Source organism: Nyctereutes procyonoides, unplaced genomic scaffold (genome assembly GCF_905146905.1).
Source record: "Nyctereutes procyonoides isolate TBG_1078 unplaced genomic scaffold, NYPRO_anot_genome, whole genome shotgun sequence".
Classification (NCBI taxonomy): Eukaryota; Metazoa; Chordata; class Mammalia; order Carnivora; family Canidae; genus Nyctereutes; species Nyctereutes procyonoides.
In genome coordinates this window covers 32337302-32360269 of record NW_026575047.1, presented here as the reverse complement: position 1 = coordinate 32360269, position 22968 = coordinate 32337302, and the positions used below count along the sequence as shown (strand labels likewise).

Below are 22968 nucleotides of genomic sequence, written 5' to 3'. Positions count from 1 at the left end.
GAACCACGGGCCCCTCGTGCCGTGGCCTGTGGGGGACGCAGGGTGTCACGTTTGCGGGCTGGGCATCCGCCCAGGGCGCCCCAGAGCAGCCATGTCCGGGAGCTCAGCGGCTGGCAGACGGGGCTGTGAGTTCTCCCCGCCGTCTCTCCGGCGTCCTCCCCGACCTGCGCAGCGGGTCTCTCTCTCTGGGCTGCGTGGCGCTTCCTTCTGAGGAAGCAGGATGCCACCTCCTCCAGGAAGTCGGCCTGGCCTCTCCCACCCCGGGGCGCCCTCTCTGAGCCCCCAGGACCCCCGTGCGTCCCCCATCCCGACACTGCCAGCTCAGGGAGCCCCAGGGGCCAGACCAGCACAGACCTCACAGCCCCTGCCCTTGGGGCGGAGTTGTCTGGAGAAAGCTGGTCAGCCTCGTCATCACGATGCTTTGCGCACGGCGGGCCTGCTGTGGTGGGTGGATATGTAGGGGCCACGTGCTGCCCTACCAGCTTCCCGGTGCGAATCCCCACAGCGGCCCCATCACTTGGCTTCTGCTCCTCCCACTTCATGGGGCGGGGAGACTGAGGCTCAGAAGCCGGTCCCCAGGCCAGCTGGCTCGTGGGGGTAGAGCTGGAGTCTGAGCCCAGGCGGTGATGCATGATGGCCTATGCTGCATTGCCTTGCGCACACGCTTGTACACACCACAGGACTCATGCTCACGCACTCCTGCATAGAATTCACGTCCACGTGCTTGCACATAGCGAGTGCACACATGTGGGGTGCCGTGTCCACAGACACGAGCATGGAACACATGCTCACACGTGGTGAGACACAGAGGTCGCCCATCACCCCCCACCCCATGCCACTGCCCTCTCCTGTCCTGTTGGCCGCCCCCTCGCCCTCTCACCCCACCCTCTTGCCCGCGCCCCATCCAAGAGAGAGCCTCTCTTTTCCTGGCTCTTCTGTGACCGCCTGCGGGAGATGACGTACTCATCTCCGGGGCCTCGGTATTCTCATCTTTAAAATGGAAGTGATGGCGGTTTGTGAAGCTGCTGTCAGGAGACCAGACAAGCTGAGCGGTGCTCCGGATGGTGCCGCCACGTGGGCAGTCTCAGCACGTGTTGCCTCCTGTTTCGTCCTGCCTCATGGTTTGATGGTCGTCTTTTGTGGCTCGAGCTTCCTCCCCTCAGTGGCTCAACCAAGGACTCTCCCTGGGGGAGAACCTTCCTCTGCCTTGTACTGGAACATGGATGTAGTAGGGGAACAGGTGGTGAGAGAGCACGGGGTAAGGTTAGTTCTAACAGAGAGACGCAGAAGGCTTCCCAGAGGAGGGGCGTCTGGTGTGGGGTTTTGAAGGGTGAGTAGGAGTCTGTCCATTTCAGGCAGAGCAGGTACAAGCAGAGTGAAAGGGCACTCTCAGCAGCCGAAATACAATGTATAGCGTTTCATTCATGACCACGCGGCTTGACTGGAAACTAGCTTCTTAAAAATGTGTTTTTTTCCCGTCCTGCTAGGCCACCTCAACAAACCAGACCAAATATTACATCTCTTATCGCCGCAGTGAATTTGTTCTGATGAAGCTGCCGAAGTACGCACTGCCAAAGGTGAGTGACTTCGCCATCCCACCTGGCTCTGTAGCCAGGTCCCAACCCACGTGGACACAGGTCGCAGGGCTCCTGACAGGCACTCAGTGGTCCCCAGGTCAGGATGGACAAGAGCAGGAATAGCTGTGCTTCCTGCAACCACTGTCCTCTCCCACGGTCCGCCCCATCCTCAGTGAGCCCAGCTCCATCCCGTCAGAGGGCCTCGGCCATGCTCTTCCCTCTGCCTGGCCTGCCCCTTCCCCAAACCCAGGCACCTGTGACGTCTCAGAGAAATGGCCCTTACTCGGGTCTTTCCCAGCCGGTCTAGGCCTTGGTTCCCCTCTGCTCCCCGTCCTCTGCTTTCCTGACGCACAGGGTGCTAGCAAACCCCGAGTCCCTCTCCTGCTTTCATTTGGAGTCGGCAAGTGTGGGCCGTTTCTGTTTCACTCACCCCTATGTTCCAACTGCCTAGTATGGCCACAGATGCATAGTAGGTGCTGCATTAATGCTACTTCCTTCCCCTTTCCTGGGCAGGCAAAGAAGGGGGGCGTGGGGGCTGCGCAGACCCTGCCCCCAGCCCTGCCTCAGGACCAAGCCTCACAGTGCCCTCCCTGCCAATGTTGTTTCTGTGTCACAAGGGAGATGATGGACATTCAGAGAGGCTGAGTAACCTGTCTGGGGTCACACAGCTAGTATGGGCCCAAAGCTGGTCTGAGGGTAGCCTCATGCCCCCTCTCCCTCCGGAGGACCTTGGATGTGGCCCCTTCACAGAGCCCGGGCACAGATGGGACCAGCCCCTCCTCCTACATATGTTTACTGAGCATCGAATATAAGCTAGGAAGCATGCTAGGGCCTGATGCTATGGCTGTGGACCAGATACCCCAGCTCCTGCCCTTGTGGGGCTTTCAGAGAGGGAATGAACAGAAAACCAAGTAGACAAATATATGAAATGATCTCAGGTTATGCGTTACCCCATGAGGGAAGGAGAGGCAGAGACCAAGGGTGATGGGGTAGGGGAGTCGTCCCTGAGGGGGGCTGTCCCTGGGGGGACATTTTCTCTGAAGTCCTGAAGTCTTGAGGTTGTGGGAAAGCTGTGCAGTTGGAGGGATGGGCTTGTGCAAAGGCCCTGGGGTGGGAGGGAGCCTGGCTGTAAAGCAGTGGCTGGGAGTAGGGAGAGGAGATCAGTTGCTCTGGGCCCTGCAAGCCCGGGTGCAGGGGGGTGCAGTGCCTGTTGTAAAGTCCTCCACACCTGCACCTGTGCTAGGCTGTGCTGGCCACCAGGACACCTCTCCAGAGCCAGGCACAAGGAGAGTACTTAAGGGTATTTTTTTAAAAGAAAACTTTAAGAAAACGTTAAAACTTCTTCTTAAAAAAAGAAGAGAAAGGGGATAAAATGGGAAGGAAAAGAAAGAAAGGAAATGAGCAAGTTGCCGAGATTCACTCCAGGATAAGCCAGGAAATGAAAAGCTAATGGTTTCACATAGGGCAAGTGGCATTCACGTCCCTGAGGGTGAGGAGCCTTTCAGCCTGTGGGGCCTTTCCTCTCTACTCCCCGGGGGCTGCAGCTTCAGAAGCACCCGATGTCCCAGAGCAGGGGAGGGGGACAGCGGGCCAGGAGGAGTGAGGTGGACGCCCAGGCCTTCCTTGCTCCCCCGTGACATGGGGCCCAACTGTGGGCAGCTGCTGCCCCTTGCCTGGACCAGCAGCCAGGCCACTTCTGAAGGAGTTCTAAGGAGCTGATGGCCACAAGTCGTGACCTCTGAGGTCTTGAGCACTGGCTGCAGCTCCCTGGGCCTCAGCATCATCGTCTGCAGCGATGAGGTGGCAATGTGTGTTCCTCAAAGTCACCCATGGGGTCTGTGGAAAGCACCCCTGCAGGTGCCCCGCTGCAGAGCCTTGATGGTGTAGCATCACCTGCCAGCTTCCTTCAGCCCCATCTCTGTGGGGAAAGGGGGTCATCAAAAAAGAATCTTGAGGCTTTGATAGAAGGCACAGCCTGCACATCATAAGTGGGTGGCAGGAAAGAGACACATACAAGTCCCCGTGTCATCCAGTTTCAAGGGATTGTGACTTTGCATTGGCACTAAGCACGCTCACTTGGGGCCGAGCCAGTGACAGGCAGCTGGGGATGATAGATGGGCAGCTGGGTTGCTCTTGGGAACATTCCCTGTCCCTCCCCCCACCCTCGCCCCCAGACCATTATCATCTTGCTGAGTGCTCTGTGCAGCAGAACAGCAGGTCTGCTTCCTCTTCACCAAATCCAGGGGAGCAGCCAGGCCACAGGGTCTCCCCACCAGCAGCCTGTAGAACTGGCTAATTGAGTTTCCTGGTCAGATTTTGTCACTCTTCGGTGAGTTTGTGACTCTTGCCTATCTTCTCCCCTCAATCCACCTCTGTCTTTTATTCTTTTCTTTAAACGAAATCACATCGGGAAAACAATAGAAATTACACCAGAGAGGAGCCTCCCTCCCCCCTCCCGTTACCCCCTCCCTCATCTGCAAGATCCTGTTGGGTTCTTGTCCTCCTTGGTCACATGCCCAGGTGACTTTTATGTCACTGAATCATCATGGGCACTCAGTCTACAGCCTGATGTTGTATCGTGAGGATTTTTCCAGAATGATGCACGAGATCCACTGAAAGGGACTGTAGAACTTTCTATTGAGGAGACTTCACTTGGTTTAAGCCAGAGTCTATTGTTTGGGCACTTGGGTTGTTTCCATTTGTCAGGCTTGCCAACAGGGCAACAGTGCTTACACATTGTGGCTGCAGGTATTTGTTTTATTTTCTCAAGGTAAAGTCTTAAGAAGGACATCTAAACAAAGAATTTAAATATTTATGTAGCTTGCTTGCCCTCTAAGAGGGTCCCACTGCACCCCTGGCAAAGTTGGGACAGACCGGTGTTGATGTAATTTTGGAATATAGGTGAGGTTTGGTGAGGTGCAGTTCGGAGCCCATGACCAAAAAAGAATTCTTGAGACGTCTTTGGTGGAAAAAAGATTATTTTATTAAAGCACAGGGATGGCACCCATGGGCAGAAAGAGCTGCCCTGGGGTCATGAGGGGTGATCCATGATAGACTTTCAAGTTGGGAGGGGGTCAGAGAGTGGAATTGTCTAAGGAATTTGGAAGCGGGGGTTTCCAGGACCTGGAGGGGACTGGCTATTGTTGGGAGAAGGTTATTTATTACCATCTAATAAAACCCTTGTCCTGAGACCCTTCAGATGCATGTCGGTGGGTCATAGCTTGGGGGATGATTGCCAACGTGGATCTTGGGAGGTAGAGATGAAGGAAGCTTCTAAAGGAATTTTATATGTCCCAGTAGATTGACAGGATCCTGCGGTCGGGCTAGGATTGCCTTTTGCCTTCAGTATCAACATCGAGGCACCTGAGCTCCTGGAGGAATGTCACTCGGCCTGTTTCCAGGACTTGTCAGTGGGTTGTAGGTAGTAAGGAAATTTAATAATTTCTCTTCTACCTTTGTTTCCCACATCACTGCTCACTTCAAGTATCTGTCACTGGGCTGCAGGTTATAAGGACATTTCATTGTATCTACATTTCCTTCTGGAAGCTAGGTTATCGATAAAAATGGCTTTTTCTTGTAAATTGCTAGGGCATTTGTAAACTGAAGGGGACTCATGTCTTGCAGGATTGTGATCTCCATAAGTTAACTCTGTGTTTTTTTCTTTCCTTAGCTTTAGGGCAGCCAGGAGTGCCTGAGGAATGTCGCACACATCCCACTTGGGGGTGGGGGGGTCATTAGCGGAGTGTCACCCTTTGCTTTGTCCTCAACTAGCCTTCTGTTCCCATCAGTGTCAACAGAGCCCTGCCAGATTTTGTGTTGCATCAGTTCTTTTGGCATTCCTTCTACTTCAAAAGGCATGATTGGTACCATTCTTCTGTTTTAATTCACCTGTCTGTAGAAACTAGAAAACGTAAACAGGTTTTTATTATCTTTGCCAGCATGCTTTGTTTGAGTTATTTACTTGTAATGATTTTTTTAAAAATACCACCTTTTTTAACAAGAAAAAAATCAGCAAAGGCTATAAACAGATTAAAGGGAGAAAAATCCAGATAACATTCATAAGCTTAAAATAAATGCAAATTTACTTTAAAGTGAAATAGTCCTTTATTTGTAATACCTTTTATAAAATAAAATATAACCCACAAAGCATAAAAATGAAGGAGAAGAGGTACCTGGGTGGCTCAGTCGGTTGAGCATCTCACTCTTGGCATCGACTCAGGTCATGGTCTCACATGTCGTGGGATTGGGCCCTGCATTAGGGTCCCCACTCAACCAGGAGTCAGGTTGGGGAATTCTCTCTCCCTCAGCCTCCCCCCGTGTCCATGTGCTCTCTCTCTCAAATCAATCTTAAAAAAAAAAAAAAAAGAATGAAGGAGGAAGGGGCAGCAGGGGAGGTGGTGGGGCAGGAAGCATCAGCTCCCCATCTTCTCACTTAGACAATAGTGGCTCCTACAGAATCTGTCCAGTGCAACTGTTTTAGAACTCTGGTGTCTATTCAGAGGCTTGCAGCATCCAGGGAAACATTTGGACAGTAAATCAAGGTTAATTTCCACAATTTCAGCTCTTCCCAAGATAGCAGCAGCTCACTCCCCACCCCAGCCTTGCGGCAGGCCACTATGCTCATGTGCCTGGAGAAGCATGCACATGGATATTCTCTGAATACTGGGGGTCTGCTCTGGGGGTTGATTGCTGCTTCTGATCACGGAGGTATAGACATCCTGGTGCGCAGCCGTTGCTGCAACCAGTACCAGCCAAAGCAGCTTCCAAGGGATTTAAAGGTCAGAGCCTGTTTCCACCCCCTGACTTCCATGTATATTCCCTGTTCTCCCCTTTTGGGAGCTGGACATTTAGAGACTATGACATTCAAAAGCAACCACACATATGTTGAAATTTAGAAAAGTTGCTGAGCATGCCCAGGGGAAATCTCAGGTTCACTTAAGTTTCTACCTAAGACTGATCCCTGGTACAGAAACAAAAAACAACAAACCCTTAGGAAAAGAGAGAACCTGATTTTCAGAGTTACCACATTATTAGATTCCAATATCCAGCTTTCAGTAGCAACAACAAATTACAAGGCATATATATATATATATATATATATATATATATATATATATGATTCAATCAAAGGAGAAAAAGCAATAGAAACTGTCCCTGAGAAGACGAGATGGCAACCCTACCAGACAAAGACTTTACTACAACTGTCCTGAAGATGCTCAGAGAGCTAAAGGAAACCATGAAGCAAGTCAAGGAAACAATGTACAAATGAACAAAATAGACACAACCAAGAAATAGGTTGAAAATGTTAAAAGGAACCAAAAATAAATCCTGTAGTGAAAACAACCAATCATTGAAATGCAAAATTTGCTAGGAGGGTTGGAAAGCAGATTTGAGCAGACAGAGGAAAGACTCTGGGAACTTGAAGGTGAGACCATTGATGTTATGGAGTCTGCGGGACAGAAAGAGAAAAAGGATTGAAGAGAAGTGAGCACCATCTGAAGGGCTGGTGGGACACAAGCAAGTATATCAACATATGCATTGTGGGCATCCCAAAAGGAGAGGCTTGAGATGGGGGCAGGGAGGTTATGTAAAGAAGCAATGGGAGTTCCTGGGGGCTCAGTTGGTTAAGTATCCAACTCTTGATTGTGGCTCAGGTCATGATCTCATGAACTGTGGCATTGAGCCCTGTGTTGGGCTCCAAGCTCAGTGCAGAGTCTGCTTGGGTTTCTCACCCCCTTTCCCTCTGCCCTTCCTCCATCTCTCTATCTCTGAAATGTAATAAATAAAACTTTTTTTTTTAAAAGGCAGCAAGGGCCCAAACTCTCCCAAATTAATGAAATACATGAATATAAATGTTTAAAAATGCTTGATGAACTCCAAGTAGTGGAACACAATGAGTTCCACACCCAGATGCATTATAATCAATGATTAAAAGATAAAAAACAATCCAATAAAAAATAATAAAAAATAAATAAATAAGTCACAGAGATGAAAAAAAGTACAGCATAGGGAATATAGTCAATAATATTGCAATAATATTTTATGGTGACAGGTGTTGACTACACCTATCCTGGTAAGCACTGCATAATGTATAGAATTGTTGAATCAATATGTTGAAACTAACGTAACACTGTATGTCAACTATACTTAATAAAAAATGATTAAAAAGTAAAAATAAAAATAAACAATAAAAATCTTGAAAATAGCAAGAGAGAAGCAGCTCATCAGGTATGAGGATCCTCAATGAGGTAACCAGCAGATTTCCCATTGGAAACCTCGGAGCCGGAAGGCGGTGAGTTGCTATATATGCAGGGTGCTCACAGAATGTGATGAAGATGCTGGTTCATTAGACTGTTCTGTGCACTTTATGTAAAAGTCTACAGGGAAATTTCCCTAATCATGCTTATTACAAGTGTTTTTTACGCTTTCCAAAATCACTTCTTTAAAATGTATTCCCTACAGCTAATGGAATAGTACAGGTGTATATACTGTTTTTACTGGCTTGCTTCCCCATTTCTTATTTCCATAACAGTCCTACCTCCTCCTTCCTCAAGATAATGGCTGTAAAACTCCTAGAGACTTCTCAATATTCATTCTTCCCTTTGTCTTTGCTTTAACAAATCCCCCATTTTTAGCTGGTACATTGCTTACCAGTACAAGACCACATTTCCCAGCTCCCCCTGCAACGACAAGCGGCTATGTCTCCAACATCTGGCCCACACGTTCAGAAGTGGAGCTGCCATGCAACCAGAAGGAGCCTCTGTTCCTGGTGACTTTGTCCAGCTTCCGTACCCATCTGCCCACCTCTGGACTTCTTTTACATGTAGGAGGAAGGCGCTATCTTGTTTGAATCACTATTTTTCCCCTCCAGTTTCTGTTACTAGCAACCAAACCTAATTCTCCCTAGTGACAAATATTGACAACTTTGGTATTCCAGGTATCTCCCCAGGCTACACACACACACACACACACACACACACACACATATACACATATCTACAAATACATGTACAGACATCAGACTGTTACCTATGTCCTTTGTTTAAAAAATGGAACCAACAAACGTTTCTGGCTTCTAACTCTTCTTTTTAGAGACAGAGACATAAATTCAAATGTAAGCCAGCACTGCACATTATTTATCTCTTCTCTATTATCTATTACCATATTCTGTAATCAGCAAAGATTCTTAAGAGGCCGTTCTCAACATTGGCATGCATGAAGTGGAATGAGCACCCGTTAGCCATGCTGGAGGGCAAAGAATGAATATAAACTCTCAGGACAGTCATTTACTTTGTAAGAGGAGCTTTAAAAATGCTCATATTCTCCAACGCAGCAATATCCCTTAAAATTTACATTCAGGACGTGATCAGAGAGGCAGAGACCAACGTGTAGGAACGTTCATGACTGTTCTGCATGTAATGTTGGAGATGCTGATGGCTCACCAGCGGGGAAATCGTTCAAAGAGACATGGTACATCCACAAAATGGAATAGCACGTACTCATTAAAAATGGTGTTTATGCATAACTCTCATGACAGAGGAGTGTGCTCCTCATGTAATGAGAGGCAGCGGGATGCTGCAGGCTGTACATGAAAGACACGTATCACTCACACTCGGGAAAAGGTCCCAAAGTAAACATTTTTGAATGTTAGTATCAGTTCTCATCTAGGGATGGGTTTGCTGGCAGCTTTTAGCCACATCATACATTTTTCATTGTTTCCCAGATTCTAGTAAGCATCTCTCCCGTGTACTTGCCCAGGTGCACAGGAGACGAGGTTGGATTTCATGCCATAGCGGTTAATGTTGGGTGCGTGCTGATGGACGCAGGCGCTGCCTGAGCCCGGGCCCACCTGCTCCTGTTGAGGCAGCAGGATGACCAAACCCCAATGGACACAGCGCAGTTTGGCCTGTGGCCGGGAGCACAGGAACGGGATGGGGGTTGAGAGAGCAGAGCAGTGATAAGCTTGATTCGTGCCAGGCTCCACATGCATCCCTGGGACTCCCCCATGACCCTCTTCTCTCATACTGTGGATGGGAACTGCCAAGCCCTGTGTCCCTGACCTCGACAATCTTCCCTGGTGACAAGCTTCTTGGTTCCAGTCATTGCTGCGTGTTAGATTTCAGTCCGTAGACAAAGGGCCCCAGCTCGTGCTTGCAGGGGCCTCCCTGGTTGGGAGGTGCACAGTCAGTGCTTCAGAGCAACACGTCCCTTTTCTGCAAAGCCCCTACAGCACAGGGGTGGGGCAGGGGGGTGCCAGCCATCACTGCTGTGTCCCACCCAGGCAGCCAGGCCTTCATCCGCTGGAGGCCTCACCCCCTGGACAGAATAGAGACTCAGTGTGCTATTAGACAAAGAAGCTTACCCATCTGTTCCCGCCTAATACCAGCTGGGAAGACATAGGGAGAAGCATTCCCCGAAAATGCAGCAGCCCTGCCCTGGGCGGGGATGGAGGGGTCCGCCTCTCCTCTGCAGGTGCTGGCTGGTGATGCCCGGCCTCACCCTTGCATTTTCAGCGTCTGTATTGCCAGCAGGGCAGTGAAGGTTTTGATGTGACGAACGGGAAGTAGTGCTGGAGAGTAAAAGCCTGTTGTGGCTCTGAAGTGGGCCTGTTCCCAGGGCTCCCACCCAGCGCTGTGCACTGGCTGGGAGAGAAAAGATAAATGGAGCAAGGATGGTCTGGGGTTCCTTTTTCTTCCCTTTTATGTGATTGGGTTTTGTCTGTTTCTGAATTGTAAAATTCGGAATAGAGCCTCAAGATGACTGCCGGGTGGCTTAATCCAAACCTGCCATCCCCCAGGGGACATTCCCGAGGGCAGAGCCCACCTGTGGCTCCTTGCTGAGGCCTAGCACCTGGTACAGTGCCTGGCACACAGTAGGTGCCTAATGAATGCATGGTGAGTGCATGATCCAAAAGAAGACTCACCTGATCCTCAGGATGGGCCTGCAGGGGAGACCCAGCCCCTGTGTCCCCAGAGGTGACACTGGAGGTGCATGGAGGAAGAAGTCCTCCACACAACAGGGACAGATGGACAGATTGCCTGACACAGGGCTGGGAGGAGGGGGCCTCCGCGTGCCCCACTGTGTGCCTGGGCCGTCCCTCCCACAACCCAGTATGGAGGCCAGGGCATCACCTCCATGTTGGTGGTGGGAGAACTGAGGCCCAAGGGGATATAGGGACTTGTCCCAGGTCACCAAGCTGAGGGCAGAAGCAGGATGAAAATCTGGGTTAGTGGGACTCTGGGAGAGCCGTGAGCAGCACCCCCAGGCCTGAGCCCTGCCCCATCCCCTCAGGGCTCACACTCCCATGCCCACCTCCTGCTCACCTCTGATCCTTCCCCCCCACCACGTGTTCCCAGGATCTGCAGATCATCAGCACGGACGAGAACCAGGTGTTCGTGGCGGTGCAGGAGTGGTACCAGATGGACACCTACAACCTGTACCAGTCGGACCCGCGCGGCGTGCGCTACTCTCTGGTGCTAGAGGACGTGCGCAGCTCCCGGCAGGCGGAGGAGAGTGTGGTCATCGACATCCTCGAGGTGGGATGATCACCAGAGAGAGATCTGGGGGTGTGGCCCCGGGTGCTGGGTGCGGGGTGTCGGGGCCAGGCCTCACCGCGTTCCTCACTCTCTCCCTGCCCCCTCCCCCCGTCGTCTCTAAGACTATCTCAAGTCTGCAAATATTTCGGTGAGGGACCATGTATTGGATGGAGGCTTTGCAGGCCAAGAGGATGCTGTGTAGGTACTTTCAAAGAGGGAAAACATAGTCTCCTTGACAAAGTTCAAAATTTGATAATGGAGTGCAAATCCTCTGTAATACAGGTATGCTGAGAAGGGATGGGATTCTTTGGGGCGCTCTAGTTTGCTGATTTGGGGGTCAGTGTTAGAGGTCTGCATCACGGCCGGGATCGCAGGCCACCATCTGTAAAGCCAGTTCTGGCTCACACTCCAAAGCCTGAAAGCCGGTGCAGTGTGGTTTGTACCTAAGGGCCAGAGGCTCCGGCTCCGGCTCTGTCCCAGCACCCTGAGCGTCCCTGCCTCGCTGCCTCTCCCCCTGCACTCTCCCTGGAGCCCTGCCTCAACTGTCTCCCACAGAAGCCTGTGCTCGTGCTCTTCTGACGCGAGGGCCCGATCGATTGGAAGCTCCAAACAGGGGCTCCTGGCTCCCACGCCAGGTGCCACCCCTGCACCATCTCACTCGGTACTTGGATTCCACGGACATCCATGACACCGTCCCTTTCTTGGACTGGGCTGTCATGGTCACCTCCTCTGTTCTGGTCACACCAGAGCCACAGAGGGGGCCTCTCGGCCCATGTCCAGGTCAAGAGCCTGAAGCTCAGAGAAAGTAAGCAACCTGCCTGGACAGACACAGGAAACAAAGCCAGGAAACCAGAACCAGCCCAGGCCTGTAGGCCCCAAGCCTGGCGCCAGCCTCCTCGCTGGCACTCCCTGGCTCCATCCTTCACTTTTAGGCTCTCAGCTCATGCCTTGTCCTCTGGGAGCCCCCCACCCTTGTGGGAACAGAGCAAGTGCCCTACTGCAGTAAATGCTGGGGTGTGTGTGGGTGCGTGGATGCTAGCAGAGCCTGGAGCAGGCAGTGGGGTTCATCTGCCGCATGGGAGGCTGGAGGCAGCCTCCAGAGAGATCCAGCACTCCTGCCTTCACCTCTGAGCTGTTAAGGAGCAGCAGGGAGCCACTTTCCCCAAGAAAGGAATGAATGTAATCATGTGTTTACAATGAGAGCCCATTTGCAGGGCTACTTCCCTAGGGGGAAGCAGAGGAACACTGCCTGTGGCCCTGATCTTTTGCTAGAGGTGGCCTGTCCTGTCCAAGGTGGCCACCGTCCCCCTCCCCAGGCCCTGTCCTGCAGAACCTCCAGGGAGGCACTGGACACATCCCAGACCTGGTGCTGAATGGTGTCTGGCTGCTGCACAGCACAGCTGGCAGGGGGAGAGGGAGCGGGTGACGGTGGCTCAGGAAGGGGACCAGGACCAGGGGCTGTGCACAGGGACATGTCCCATGGCCCACTGTGTGCACAGGTGTCTGCGGCACTGGTCCCACACGCCAGGCTCTGGGCCTCTCCCTCGGGTCAGGGAGGAACACGCCGCCCCTCACAGAGCTGCCGGCCTCTGTGAGAAGACCAGCTCCCAACGGTGGCTCCAATCTGTGTGCCAGCACCCAGGGGACACAGTGAGTGGCAATCGCCCAGCCCAGGGTGGGAGTCGGGGAGTGCTTCCTGGAGGAGAGGATGCAGATTGAGTTGAGATGGAGCAGAAATTAGCCATCTGGGGAACTCGGGAACAGTAATCTGTGGACAAAGACCACGAAATAAGAGCACATGAGGAGCTAGAGGAGGTTCACAGTGGCCTGTCATATAGGTGACACCTGCTGCCCACCCACCTCACGGGGGACACTGCTTCCCTGAAATCCAGCTGATGGGGGCCATGGGCTGTAGTTACAAGCACAGCTCTGGAGCTGCACAGCCTGCATTCACATCCCAGTTCTGGTTTGTGTTTGCTGTGTGACCTTGGGCAGGCTCCTTAACTTCTCTGTGCTTCAGTTTCTCATCAAGAGATGAGGATGGCAGTGGCACTTTCCTCATAGGATTGCAGTGCAGTTTCAGGGAAATAGGCCTCCTTGAACATGGAGAGCAGTGTCTGGTGCCAGGTCCGTGCTCCACAAGCCCTCCACCGTATACCGAGCAGTGGCCTTTCCCAGGGATTTGAGCTGATGCACAGGAAAGACCTGGCCTGGAACCTGGCCTGTGAGGTCCTCCACATGTGCCACTTACGATCACGGTTATCATTTCTCCAATGGCGCATCCGGGAAAAATGCTTTGTCGCAGACGTCACAGGCAAATACTGCGCCAGAAGGCCTGGCTTTCAGGTGCCGTGAGCTGGCACCTCAGCAGGGTGTGCGCCCCAGGTTCAAGGAGAGACAGTGGCCCTTTTCTGCATGCCTCCATGCTGGAGCTTGGGTTAGGAATGGGGGTTCAGGGGATCCCCGTCTTGCCCCTGCCCCTGAAGAGTCCTGGCCACAGGTGGGAGGCAGCCGTCATAGCCGGGTGAATGGGGACCCCCAGCCTATGTGGCCCTGTCAGTCCCTGGAACCTGTGCCCATGACCTTGGCTGGAGAAAGAGTCTTTGCCACTGTCATTAGGTGAAGAGCCTTGAGATGAGAGCACGAGGATTCTCCACCCGGGCCCCAGATCCAAGGACAAATGTCCCCTGAAGTCAGAAGAGGAGATGCAGCCACAGGGAGGTGGCCACGTGAAGACAGGGGAGACGCTGGGGAGATGTGGACGCAGGCCCATGACCCCTGAGCTACCAGACGCTGGAAGAGACAAGGGAGGGTCCTCCCTGGGAACTCCAGGGGGAGCGCAGCCCCAGCCGCACCTCGATTTTGGGCTTCTGGGCTCTGGGCTGTGAGGACAGATGTCTGGTTAGCCTCCCAGTTTGTGGTGCTTGGTTACGGCAGCAACGGGAGCAAATACAGCCCTGAAGGGGCCTGTGTGAGGTCACGTCGGTGTCGGGAGCCGCGGCCCCTCTGCTCAGAGTAAGCCTGGGGTGGGTGCTGCCCAGACCTGCCATGTGCCACCTGCCATCACCCAGACATGAGGCATCCGTGCTATAATGGGCTGCTTTCACGGAGGCCAGCAGAACATGACATGGCAATTGTGGAATAAAGCCACCCAGCCCTGGGAAAATCCTCATGTGACCTGTCCTTAGGGTGTCAGGGAGGCCCCTCGACCCAGCGCTGGACCCAGGTGAGCAGGAGGCAGAACGATGTCACCATGTGTGGGAGAAGGGGTCGCGGTCCTCCACGCCCCAGGCTGTCGCTGCAGGGAGACCAGCTCCAGCTTTGTCTGCAGGATGGGGGCTGGACACCCTTCCCACCTGGAGTGGCATCCTGCGTAGATGCGCATGGCACAGGGCAGTTAAAGTTGGTGGGATCAAGAGGGTCCCTGAAAGGGGGTGCTGACGAGGAGGGTCAGAGCCTGGAGCCTCCAGGACGAGCCGGCCCTGCGACCCCAGGGGGACCCCTGTGCTGGACTTCTGACCTCCAGAACTGTGACGCAATGAAGTGTCATAAGCCACCAGCCCACATTACTCCATTACGGCAGCCCCAGGGCGCACATCTACCCTCCACTCGTGTCTTTCCTTCGGTCGCCCTGCTCTCCCCACACGGGGACATGTGGCGGGCCTATGTGCTAGGTGCGGGGGAGTGCTGGCCCCGGCGTCATGGGCAGCTCCTTGATGGCACACTTGAACCTCGCTTGCCTGCTGCAGAGAAGGCGCTCGGGAAATGTGCATCGTCATGTGACAGAAGCAGATTCCTCAGCCTGGGTAAATCCCATGGCTCCCCGAGGCTCCGGTTTCTCGGGCTCCCTCCAAGAAGTAGTGACATGCTGCCCATGGAGGAGCAGCCGCAGCCGCAGGTGCACAGGAGGCTCCTGGGGGCCCGGCCACACTGGTGCTTCTCGATAGCTGTACGTCCGAGGCCCTCGTTTGGGAGGAACTGGCGGGGAAAGCCCGCCTGTGTGTGCTCAGGACACTGACCTAGAGGCCTTTGCTGATATTCAGACTTTCTCATGGGTCCAGTCAGTAGCCAGCTGTTGGCTGTGTTTAGGTCACTGCACGGGCACCCTGGAAACACTGAGAAGGGGGACAAGGTGAACCTGAGCCCCTGGCCAAGGAGGGGGTGGTCAGTGCCCACCCCATGTCCTCCCTACCTGGCATTTCTGTGGGGGCTGAGCTGAGAGAATCTGGAGGAGAGCCCAGCGTACTGGCGTCGGCCCAGGCCCTGTGGGTCCAGTGGAGGGAGGCATGGTTCAGGGGCTCTGGGATGGGGATGGGGTGACCATGACACCCAGGCATGGCAGGACCAGGGCTCTGCTCACTGTCTGATGGCCAATGTCTGGGCCTGGGATGGCAGCTCTGTGTCACGCAGGCACCCAGGGGCTTTGGGGACCACAGTCTGTCATCCTCACCCCCTGAGCCATACTCACCTCCAGAATGTAGGCAGATCACCTCAGCTCTGGGGCTCTTCCCGGTGTGAAATGCGGCCCTGTGGACGGAGCTCTTAGCAAGGGGTTGGCACATGGTGCATGCTCTGTTGTCAGGGGGCTCCCCGGATGGGTATTTATGACACTTCTTGCATTGCTGTTCCAGGTCCGAGGGGTGAAAGGAGTCTTCTTGGCGAACCAAAAAACTAATGGCAAGGTGGTCACACTTATAACTTACAACAAGGGCCGTGACTGGGATCACCTGAGGCCACCCAGCACGGACATGAATGGAAAACCCACCAACTGTGAGCCAGTAAGTGCCTCCCTGATCCTGCACTGACCGCAGGGTTGGAGGGGTGGGGGGAGATGCACAGGGCATCCATGAAGGAACCTCTGGAAGCTCAGGCAGGGATGTCTGAGAAGGGCCATCAGGGAGACAGGAACCACAGACTTCTCTGGGCATGGCAGAGAGGGTCCTGTGAAGCCCCTTCCTTTACTGAAGGGTTACCTGGAGGTCAGAGAGGAGCAGTGCATCAGTCAGCGCTGGCCGCAATGTTGCCGTGTAACAAAGCTGCAACAACAATCTCACATTTTCCACATCAGGGCTCACTCACAGATGTAGAGGGCAGCTGATTTTGGAGGGGGTCTGCTCCCTGAATCCAGCCTCCCCCTCCTCCTGGGACCAGTGCTGGCACACCCTCATGCGATGGCAGAGGAGTGAGCAGAAGCAGGCAAGCACACGGCAAGCCTGCTGTGTTACGTCTGCTAGATCGATGGGCCAGCGTGCAGGACCAGGATGTGCACTCTGCCTGGGGGGCAGGGGGGTGACTGTGATAAGTGGCCAGGCTGGGCCACAGCCCAAATGTCTTGAGCCCCAAGCCAGTCCCTCTATCCCAGGGGTGCCTCTCTCATGGAAACCAGTGTAGGCTGCCCCAGTTTGTTGATTGCCCTGGGGGCAGGAGGCTGGATTTCTCTCTGGCCCTTGCTTGGCCACCGGGAGGTGTGGGTGACATGCAGGCCCGTGCCTGTGGGGTGGAAAGATGGAGCACTAAGGGGCCCTGGCCTGAGGCAGGCTGCTCAGCGCCCTGCGGACCTGCCTCTCCTTGCTCCATGGGGAGCTCCCCACCCCCCCCCCAGCACCAGCACCCGGACCTTCCCTGGCTGCTCAGAGTGGGACGGCATGAGGTCTGGAGTTAGAGCTGCACAGAGCAAGCAGGCAGGACTGAGCCTGTCCCTTCCCGTCTGCACTGCCCCCTTCCCATGCTGTCCTGTGGGCCTGGAATGCCTTTTCCTTTTGCTTCGTCCAGCAAACTCCTATTGACACCAGAAAACTTGCTTCTCTGTTTTCCACTGGCCGTGACTGTGAGTCCCTCGGAGGTAGGAACCATGCTCCAGATGCCTGAGCCCGTCTGTAGCTCTGTCTCTCTGTACACAGAAAGAAGGACGGTGTCTATTTTATAGGGATATTTGTTCAGTAAAGATACACGGGTAGCTACCATGTGTGGGGCGCTGTTCTGGGCGTTTGGAGTAGATCAACACACGAACCAAAAGACAGTCCTGCCCTCCTGGGATCCTGCCTGGATCTGTGCAGCACAGATCCCCGCCCCCCTACCCTGCCGGAGTAAAGAACAATCTAGGCAGAGTGGGTCCCTCCCTCCTCCTCGGGGACACTGACCCCCCTCCCCAGAGCCCCGGGCAGCAGCGTCAGCCTGGCGGGGATGGCCCTTGCTCGGTGAGCCTCGGCCCAGGCCTCCCCTTGCCCCCGGGACCTGTGCCCAGCCTCGGCACAGGGCCCTCCCACTGAGACTGCAGGGAAATAGCACCTGTCGACCCTCGTGAGGAAGTAATTACCTGCCGCTTGTAGAAAGTCTTCGGAGAACAGGAATGCCGCGAAGGGCTCATTCCTGTATCATCAGCAGCAAAGTTAAGCCATATTAATCTGTCAAAGCAAGTTTTTTGCTAAGAATAGATTCTTGTCTGCAATTATGCAGCTCAGTGAGGAGATAACGTTCATGAGATTCATGTCCCTGCATTAAAATAACAGAAGTAAAAGGAGGCTGGTGGAGTGTGCGGCCCCAGCAGCCTGTGGAGAACCCAGCGAGCGCCAGGAGAGAGAAAGCCGGCGGGGAGCCAAATACAGAAAGGGGAAGGAGGTGTCTCTGGACGTGGTGGCAGCAGCACGGGGCGGGGGGCGCGGGGGGCACGGGGTGGCACAAGCCTGGCCGCTCGCCTGGCTTTCCTCACTGGCTGTGTCTTTCCCTCGGCCACGTGTCCTCTGCATGAATGGAGGGTTCACTTCTCCTTGCAAAGGGGGTTCCTGCCTATTGCCGAATACAGAAGTGTGTAAACAGGGAGATGAGGTCCAGCCATAACAGGATCACCCAAAAATAATAATAATCGGGGATTTTCCTGACAATCTGTTAGCTTATATGCAGTTCAAGAGTCATCACGGGGCCCCTGACATGTGTGTGATTTGTCTTCTGTCTTTCTCTTAACTCTGGGTTGCTGGCACTTCTCCGGGCTGTAGCCTGGCTCTCTGCTGGGCAGATCTCCTGCTGGGAACGGGGACTTATGACATAGATGAGTGTCGGGATCCGTTCTGTTTCGGGAGGATAAATCCTATTTGGAAGTGGTTTGAATCAGTTTGCATCTTAATTCAGAATGAAAACCCATTAGCTCTGAGCCCCTCTCAAACCCAGGCTGTCAAGGAGGGGGTGCTGGGGGTGTCGTGGTCTCCCTATGTGGCTGGCCTCACACCCACCCAAGCCCTGGTGCCACCTTTCTCGGGACAGGGTATTCAGTGCACAATACTGTGGCACCAGCCTACCCTTGGGGGCAACCCCTGACCCCCTCTGACAGCCCTTTCCCTGACTCAGGGTATCTGAGTGCCCTGGGCTGGGCCCCCACAGTTCCACCTCACCCCGCTCACCCAGCCCTCCACTTGCGCGGTTCAGACATGTCTGGGGGCGATGATGAGGCCTTGTGTCAAGCTGCCAGACACCAGCAGAGCACCCTCTAGAAGCTCCAGGACTGGCTGGAAGAGAGCTGTCTGCAGGTCCTCCATGGCCCCAAAGGGCACCCCAGGTCTGGCCACACCTGCCAGCATCCTGTGGGCCACAGCTGACTGCACAGAACCCAAGGAGTGCTCTGCCAGGACAGCCCACCAGCAGGGGTGAGGGGAGACAGCCAGGTTCCTCGACGCAGGACCCTCTGCCGTGCTCTGCCCACTGCACACACGGTCATACCCTGTGCACGGTGCATCAGGAGACGTGCAAAGCCTGGTGGCAGCCCAAGGAGGCCAGCCCAGAGTGTGGGCAGCTCCAGGCCCCACCTGGCCCACCCGGAAACCAGGGGCACTGAGGCAGGGCTGTGCTACCTCCCTTCTCTAACACATCCTTGGTGAGGCTTTTTTCTTCTGACTCAGGGTTATCTTGTACCACTGGAAGCCGGCCCTGCCCACAGAGGTCACGGCTGCCAGGGTGCCCATCTCCCAGGAGCCGGCCCTGCCCACAGAGGTCACGGCTGCCAGGATGCTCGTCCCCTGGGAGCTGGCCCTGCCCACACAGGTCATGGACACCTGGGTACTTGTTCCCTGGAAGCCGGTGCTGCTCACAGAGGTCACAGCTGCCAGGATGCCTGTCCCCTAGGAGCCGGCCCTGCCCACAGAGGTCATGGACACCTAGGTACCTATCTCCCGGGAGCCAGCCCTGCCCACAGAGGTCATGGCTGGTACCTATCTCCCGGGAGCCAGCCCTGCCCACAGAGGTCACGGCTGCCAGGATGCCCAACCCCTGGGAGCTGGCCCTGCCCACAGAGGTCATGGCTGCCAGGATGCCTGTCCCCTGGGAGCCGGCCCTGCCCACAGAGGTCACAGCTGCCAGGATGCCCGTCCCCTGGGAGCTGGCCCTGCCCACAGAGGTCATGGCTGCCAGGATGCCTGTCCCCTGGGAGCCAGCCCTGCCCACAGAGGTCACGGCTGCCAGGATGCCCGTCCCCTGGGAGCTGGCCCTGCCCACAGAGGTCATAGAAATCTCTCTGCCCCTTAGTGTCTGGTCACCAGGTGGGAGGAGAAGAGAACTGAGTGGTCTCACCAAAGAGACTAGCTCCCTAATCTGCTTTTCAATCATAAGAAGTCAGGAGAAAACCTGAACAGGCAAAGTCTTACTCCACAGTTTTGGGAGGGAGGTTTGTCTTGTTGGATCCAAGAGCTCCTAGACTGGGCTCTCCTCCACTGACTCCGTGACTCTGTGCTCACCTGCAGCATGGGCTCCCCCACCCCACAATCCCCACCTTACCCCACAATCCCACCCCACGCCCAGCCCCTGCCCGGCACCATCTGCTTCTTGTCTCTGTAGACTCCCTGCCTGGGCTTCTCATGTGGATGACCCCAGTGCACAGGGCACAGCTGACCCATCTTTAGGAGCCCAGCACAGACAGGAAAGCAGGTCCCAACTGGACTGGACCCTGGGGCCACCACCTGGTGCCGTCTGACCTGGGTCACCGTCCAACTTACTAAATGGTTTTGTTTTTAACTTAGAGGCCCAAGGGTCACAGGGTCACTCCTGTGTGCCTCTGCCTGCATGTCACTGCGAGGAAACTGAGGCCTAGAGTGGCCCACAAAATTAGAGGCGCCTCCTAAATTAGAAGCTGGATCTCTCAGTACTTGGTTCCACAATAATTCTAAACTGGATATTTTTCCAGGAAATAAAAGAGGGCCAAAGAAATTATTACTTTTCTGATAAGTAAGAAATTAAGCAAATGTTCTCTGGGGGTGGGTGCACCACGATCGATGTTCTTTCCAAAAGCTGTGCTGTGTTAATCCAGTAATGCTGTGAAGTAGAGAAAGAAAGAGAGACCCAGAGACTCTGAGCACTTTTTCCAGAGTCACACAGCTTTTAGTGGGTACAAGGATTGAAAACGTAGCCCTGTCCATGGCTCCAGCTATTTCAGGCCTGGGGAATTCCGACATGGGGGACACCCCAAAGCCTGACCCCAAGAACCCCTTTGAGGTCTCTGGTGGGCCTCCTGCTCCCTTTCCTGTGTTATCAAGGTGGGCCCGGCCAGTCAGGCTCCAGAGCCCACCTCCCAGTCTTCAGAACGGACGAGAGAAGAAGGAGGTGCTATGGGCAGCCCTGGGGCATGGCTGATGGTCCCTGCCAGGTGGAGCCCCTGGCGCCCCTGCAGTGCTGTGTAGAGACCTGGGAGCTCATCCTATGGCTCTACATTCAGTCATGGGGGTGGCCAAGGGGTGCCGGCAAGATTGTGGCATTGAGCCTCTGAGGTCTGGGGAGACTCGGGGAGGCCACAGCCACAGGGCACATCCTTCTCAGCTCGTCTGTCCTCCCTGGACCCCCAGGCTCACCCAGGGACGAGCTGGGGTGCAGGCGGCCAGGAGGAGACAGGTGGGTGTGAGGGGGTCTCTTCCCCCCAGGAGGCCAGACAGGAAGCTGCTCATGCCTCCTCCTCCTGGGAGGCTCCTGGCCCAGTTTGGCCTGGATGGAAGCGCATCCCCTCCCGGGGAGACACCCACAGGCTCTGAGTGTGGAGACTGGATCCAGGCACCCTGGATGGTAGCCCAGCCCCACCATGGCCCTTGGGCAGGTCGCTTAGATGCTCTCTGCTTCAGTTTCCCCACTGGTGAAACGGGTGGTGGCGGGGATGTGGAGAACGTCAGTGACGTGTAGTGCTGAGCTCAGGGCTGGCACAGAGGCAGCCGTCAGCCCACGTGGGTCGCCACTGGAATTATCATTACACCCGGTTTTCCGACCCCTCCAGCCAGGATGCCCCCCAGTGCTGCCCTCTGGACACACATGATGTTTGCCGCTGGGCTCTTCACAGAAGGTGCAGGGCTGCTGGGGTGTCTGCAGCTGTTCCATGGTGCCTGGGCTACTGTGTCTGCTAGGAGGCCCCCAGGAGCGGGGCTGGATGGATGGATGGACAGACGGACAGATGTGGCCACAGGCTATGCAGGCTCCAGGAGTCACATTCTGTGATCGGGCACTGCATATGGGAATGCCCACTCCATGCTGGGAGTGCTCTTTCGTGCTGGGAGAACCCTCCCTTGGAGAAGCCCGACTGGCTTCATTCACAGCCAGTCACCCTGGACCCAATGGCCTCCACCCTGCAATCAGCCCCAGAGCCTCCTTCCTGCCCTTCATCCCCTCCTCCCTGCCCTTCATCCCCTCCTCCCAGATGCTCCTGCCTCTGCCTTCCCACCTGAAAAGCCTCACTCCTACCTTTCCTGGGAACATGTCTCCCACCTGAAAGCTGACCTTGGCCCCTTCTTTCCCCCGCCTGCAGCCGGACTGCCACCTCCATCTGCACCTGCGATGGGCAGACAACCCTTACGTGTCGGGCACCGTGCACACCAAAGACACTGCCCCGGGCCTCATCATGGGTGCAGGTAGGAGGCTGCCTGAGGGGAGCTCCATCCTCAAGGGTAGAGCTGGATGGCTCTGGGCCTGGCACAATCATGGCACACCCCAAGGGATGAATGCGTGGCCCAGAGTGGGCACACAATACATGTTGCTGCATGGGAAGATGGTTGGATGGATGGATGGATGAATGGATGATGGATGGTTGGATGGATGGATAATGGGTGAATGACGGATGGATGGATGGATGGATGAATAGATGGGTGATGGATGGATGGCCAACTGAAGGATGGGACAGGGGTGAACATCGGAGGATGAGTGAAGGGATAGGTGGGTGGCTGGAAGCATGGACAATTGGATGGCTGGATCACAGAATGGTGAATGGATCAATAGAGGAAGAAGTGGATGCATGTGTGGATGGATGGATGGATGGATGGAAGAATGATTCGTGTCATGGCTGACATGTTGATTCCTGAAGAAGGTTCTAGTTCAGTCAAGGAGTGAGAGAGACACATACAACAAACGTGAGAAAAAATATCAAAGCAGAGTCGTGCCTGTGCCTGTCAATGCAGGTTAACTAGAGCCTCCTTCGGGGGTGAGTACCTGTGGGCTGAGGGAACACAAGCTAAACTAAGGTTTATTTAACTTCAAATAATCTTTCAAAATTAAAAGTATGTGTTTTGAAAGCATATTGCTAGGCAGTGGCAGGTGTCTTATCTTCCTTGCGTGTTGAGGGTTATGGGCCATTCTGCACCCAGCACTGGGACAGCCCCTGCCCCTGCTAGTGCCACTGCCAGAAGGGAAGGGAAAATGAGCAGATGTGTGGACAGGCCTTCCCTCTGTCTAGGCACTGAGCTCCTAATCTCGGCACCAGGCCAGAGAGGTTCACCCCCCCCGCCCCTTTACAGGGGAGCAAGCGGGAGCTCAGGAGTGGGATTACCTGCCCCACCTGCAGACCGTCACTCAGGAAGCCTGAAACCCAACCCAGGCTCCCGAGTGAGGGGACACCCACAGGG

General features: G+C 54.7%; 1 protein-coding gene across 1 annotated transcript in view; it reads left to right on the top strand.

Annotated features, from left to right (window-relative positions):
• SORCS2 (sortilin related VPS10 domain containing receptor 2) overlaps positions 1 to 22968 on the top strand; it is a 459873-nt gene that overhangs the window by 399437 nt on the left and 37468 nt on the right. Inside the window, exons 8-11 of the mRNA XM_055326673.1 lie at positions 1488 to 1577; positions 10934 to 11113; positions 15745 to 15891; positions 21879 to 21981. Of these exons, the coding sequence (XP_055182648.1) occupies positions 1488 to 1577; positions 10934 to 11113; positions 15745 to 15891; positions 21879 to 21981 (520 nt within the window). The remainder of the gene's footprint in view (positions 1 to 1487; positions 1578 to 10933; positions 11114 to 15744; positions 15892 to 21878; positions 21982 to 22968) is intronic.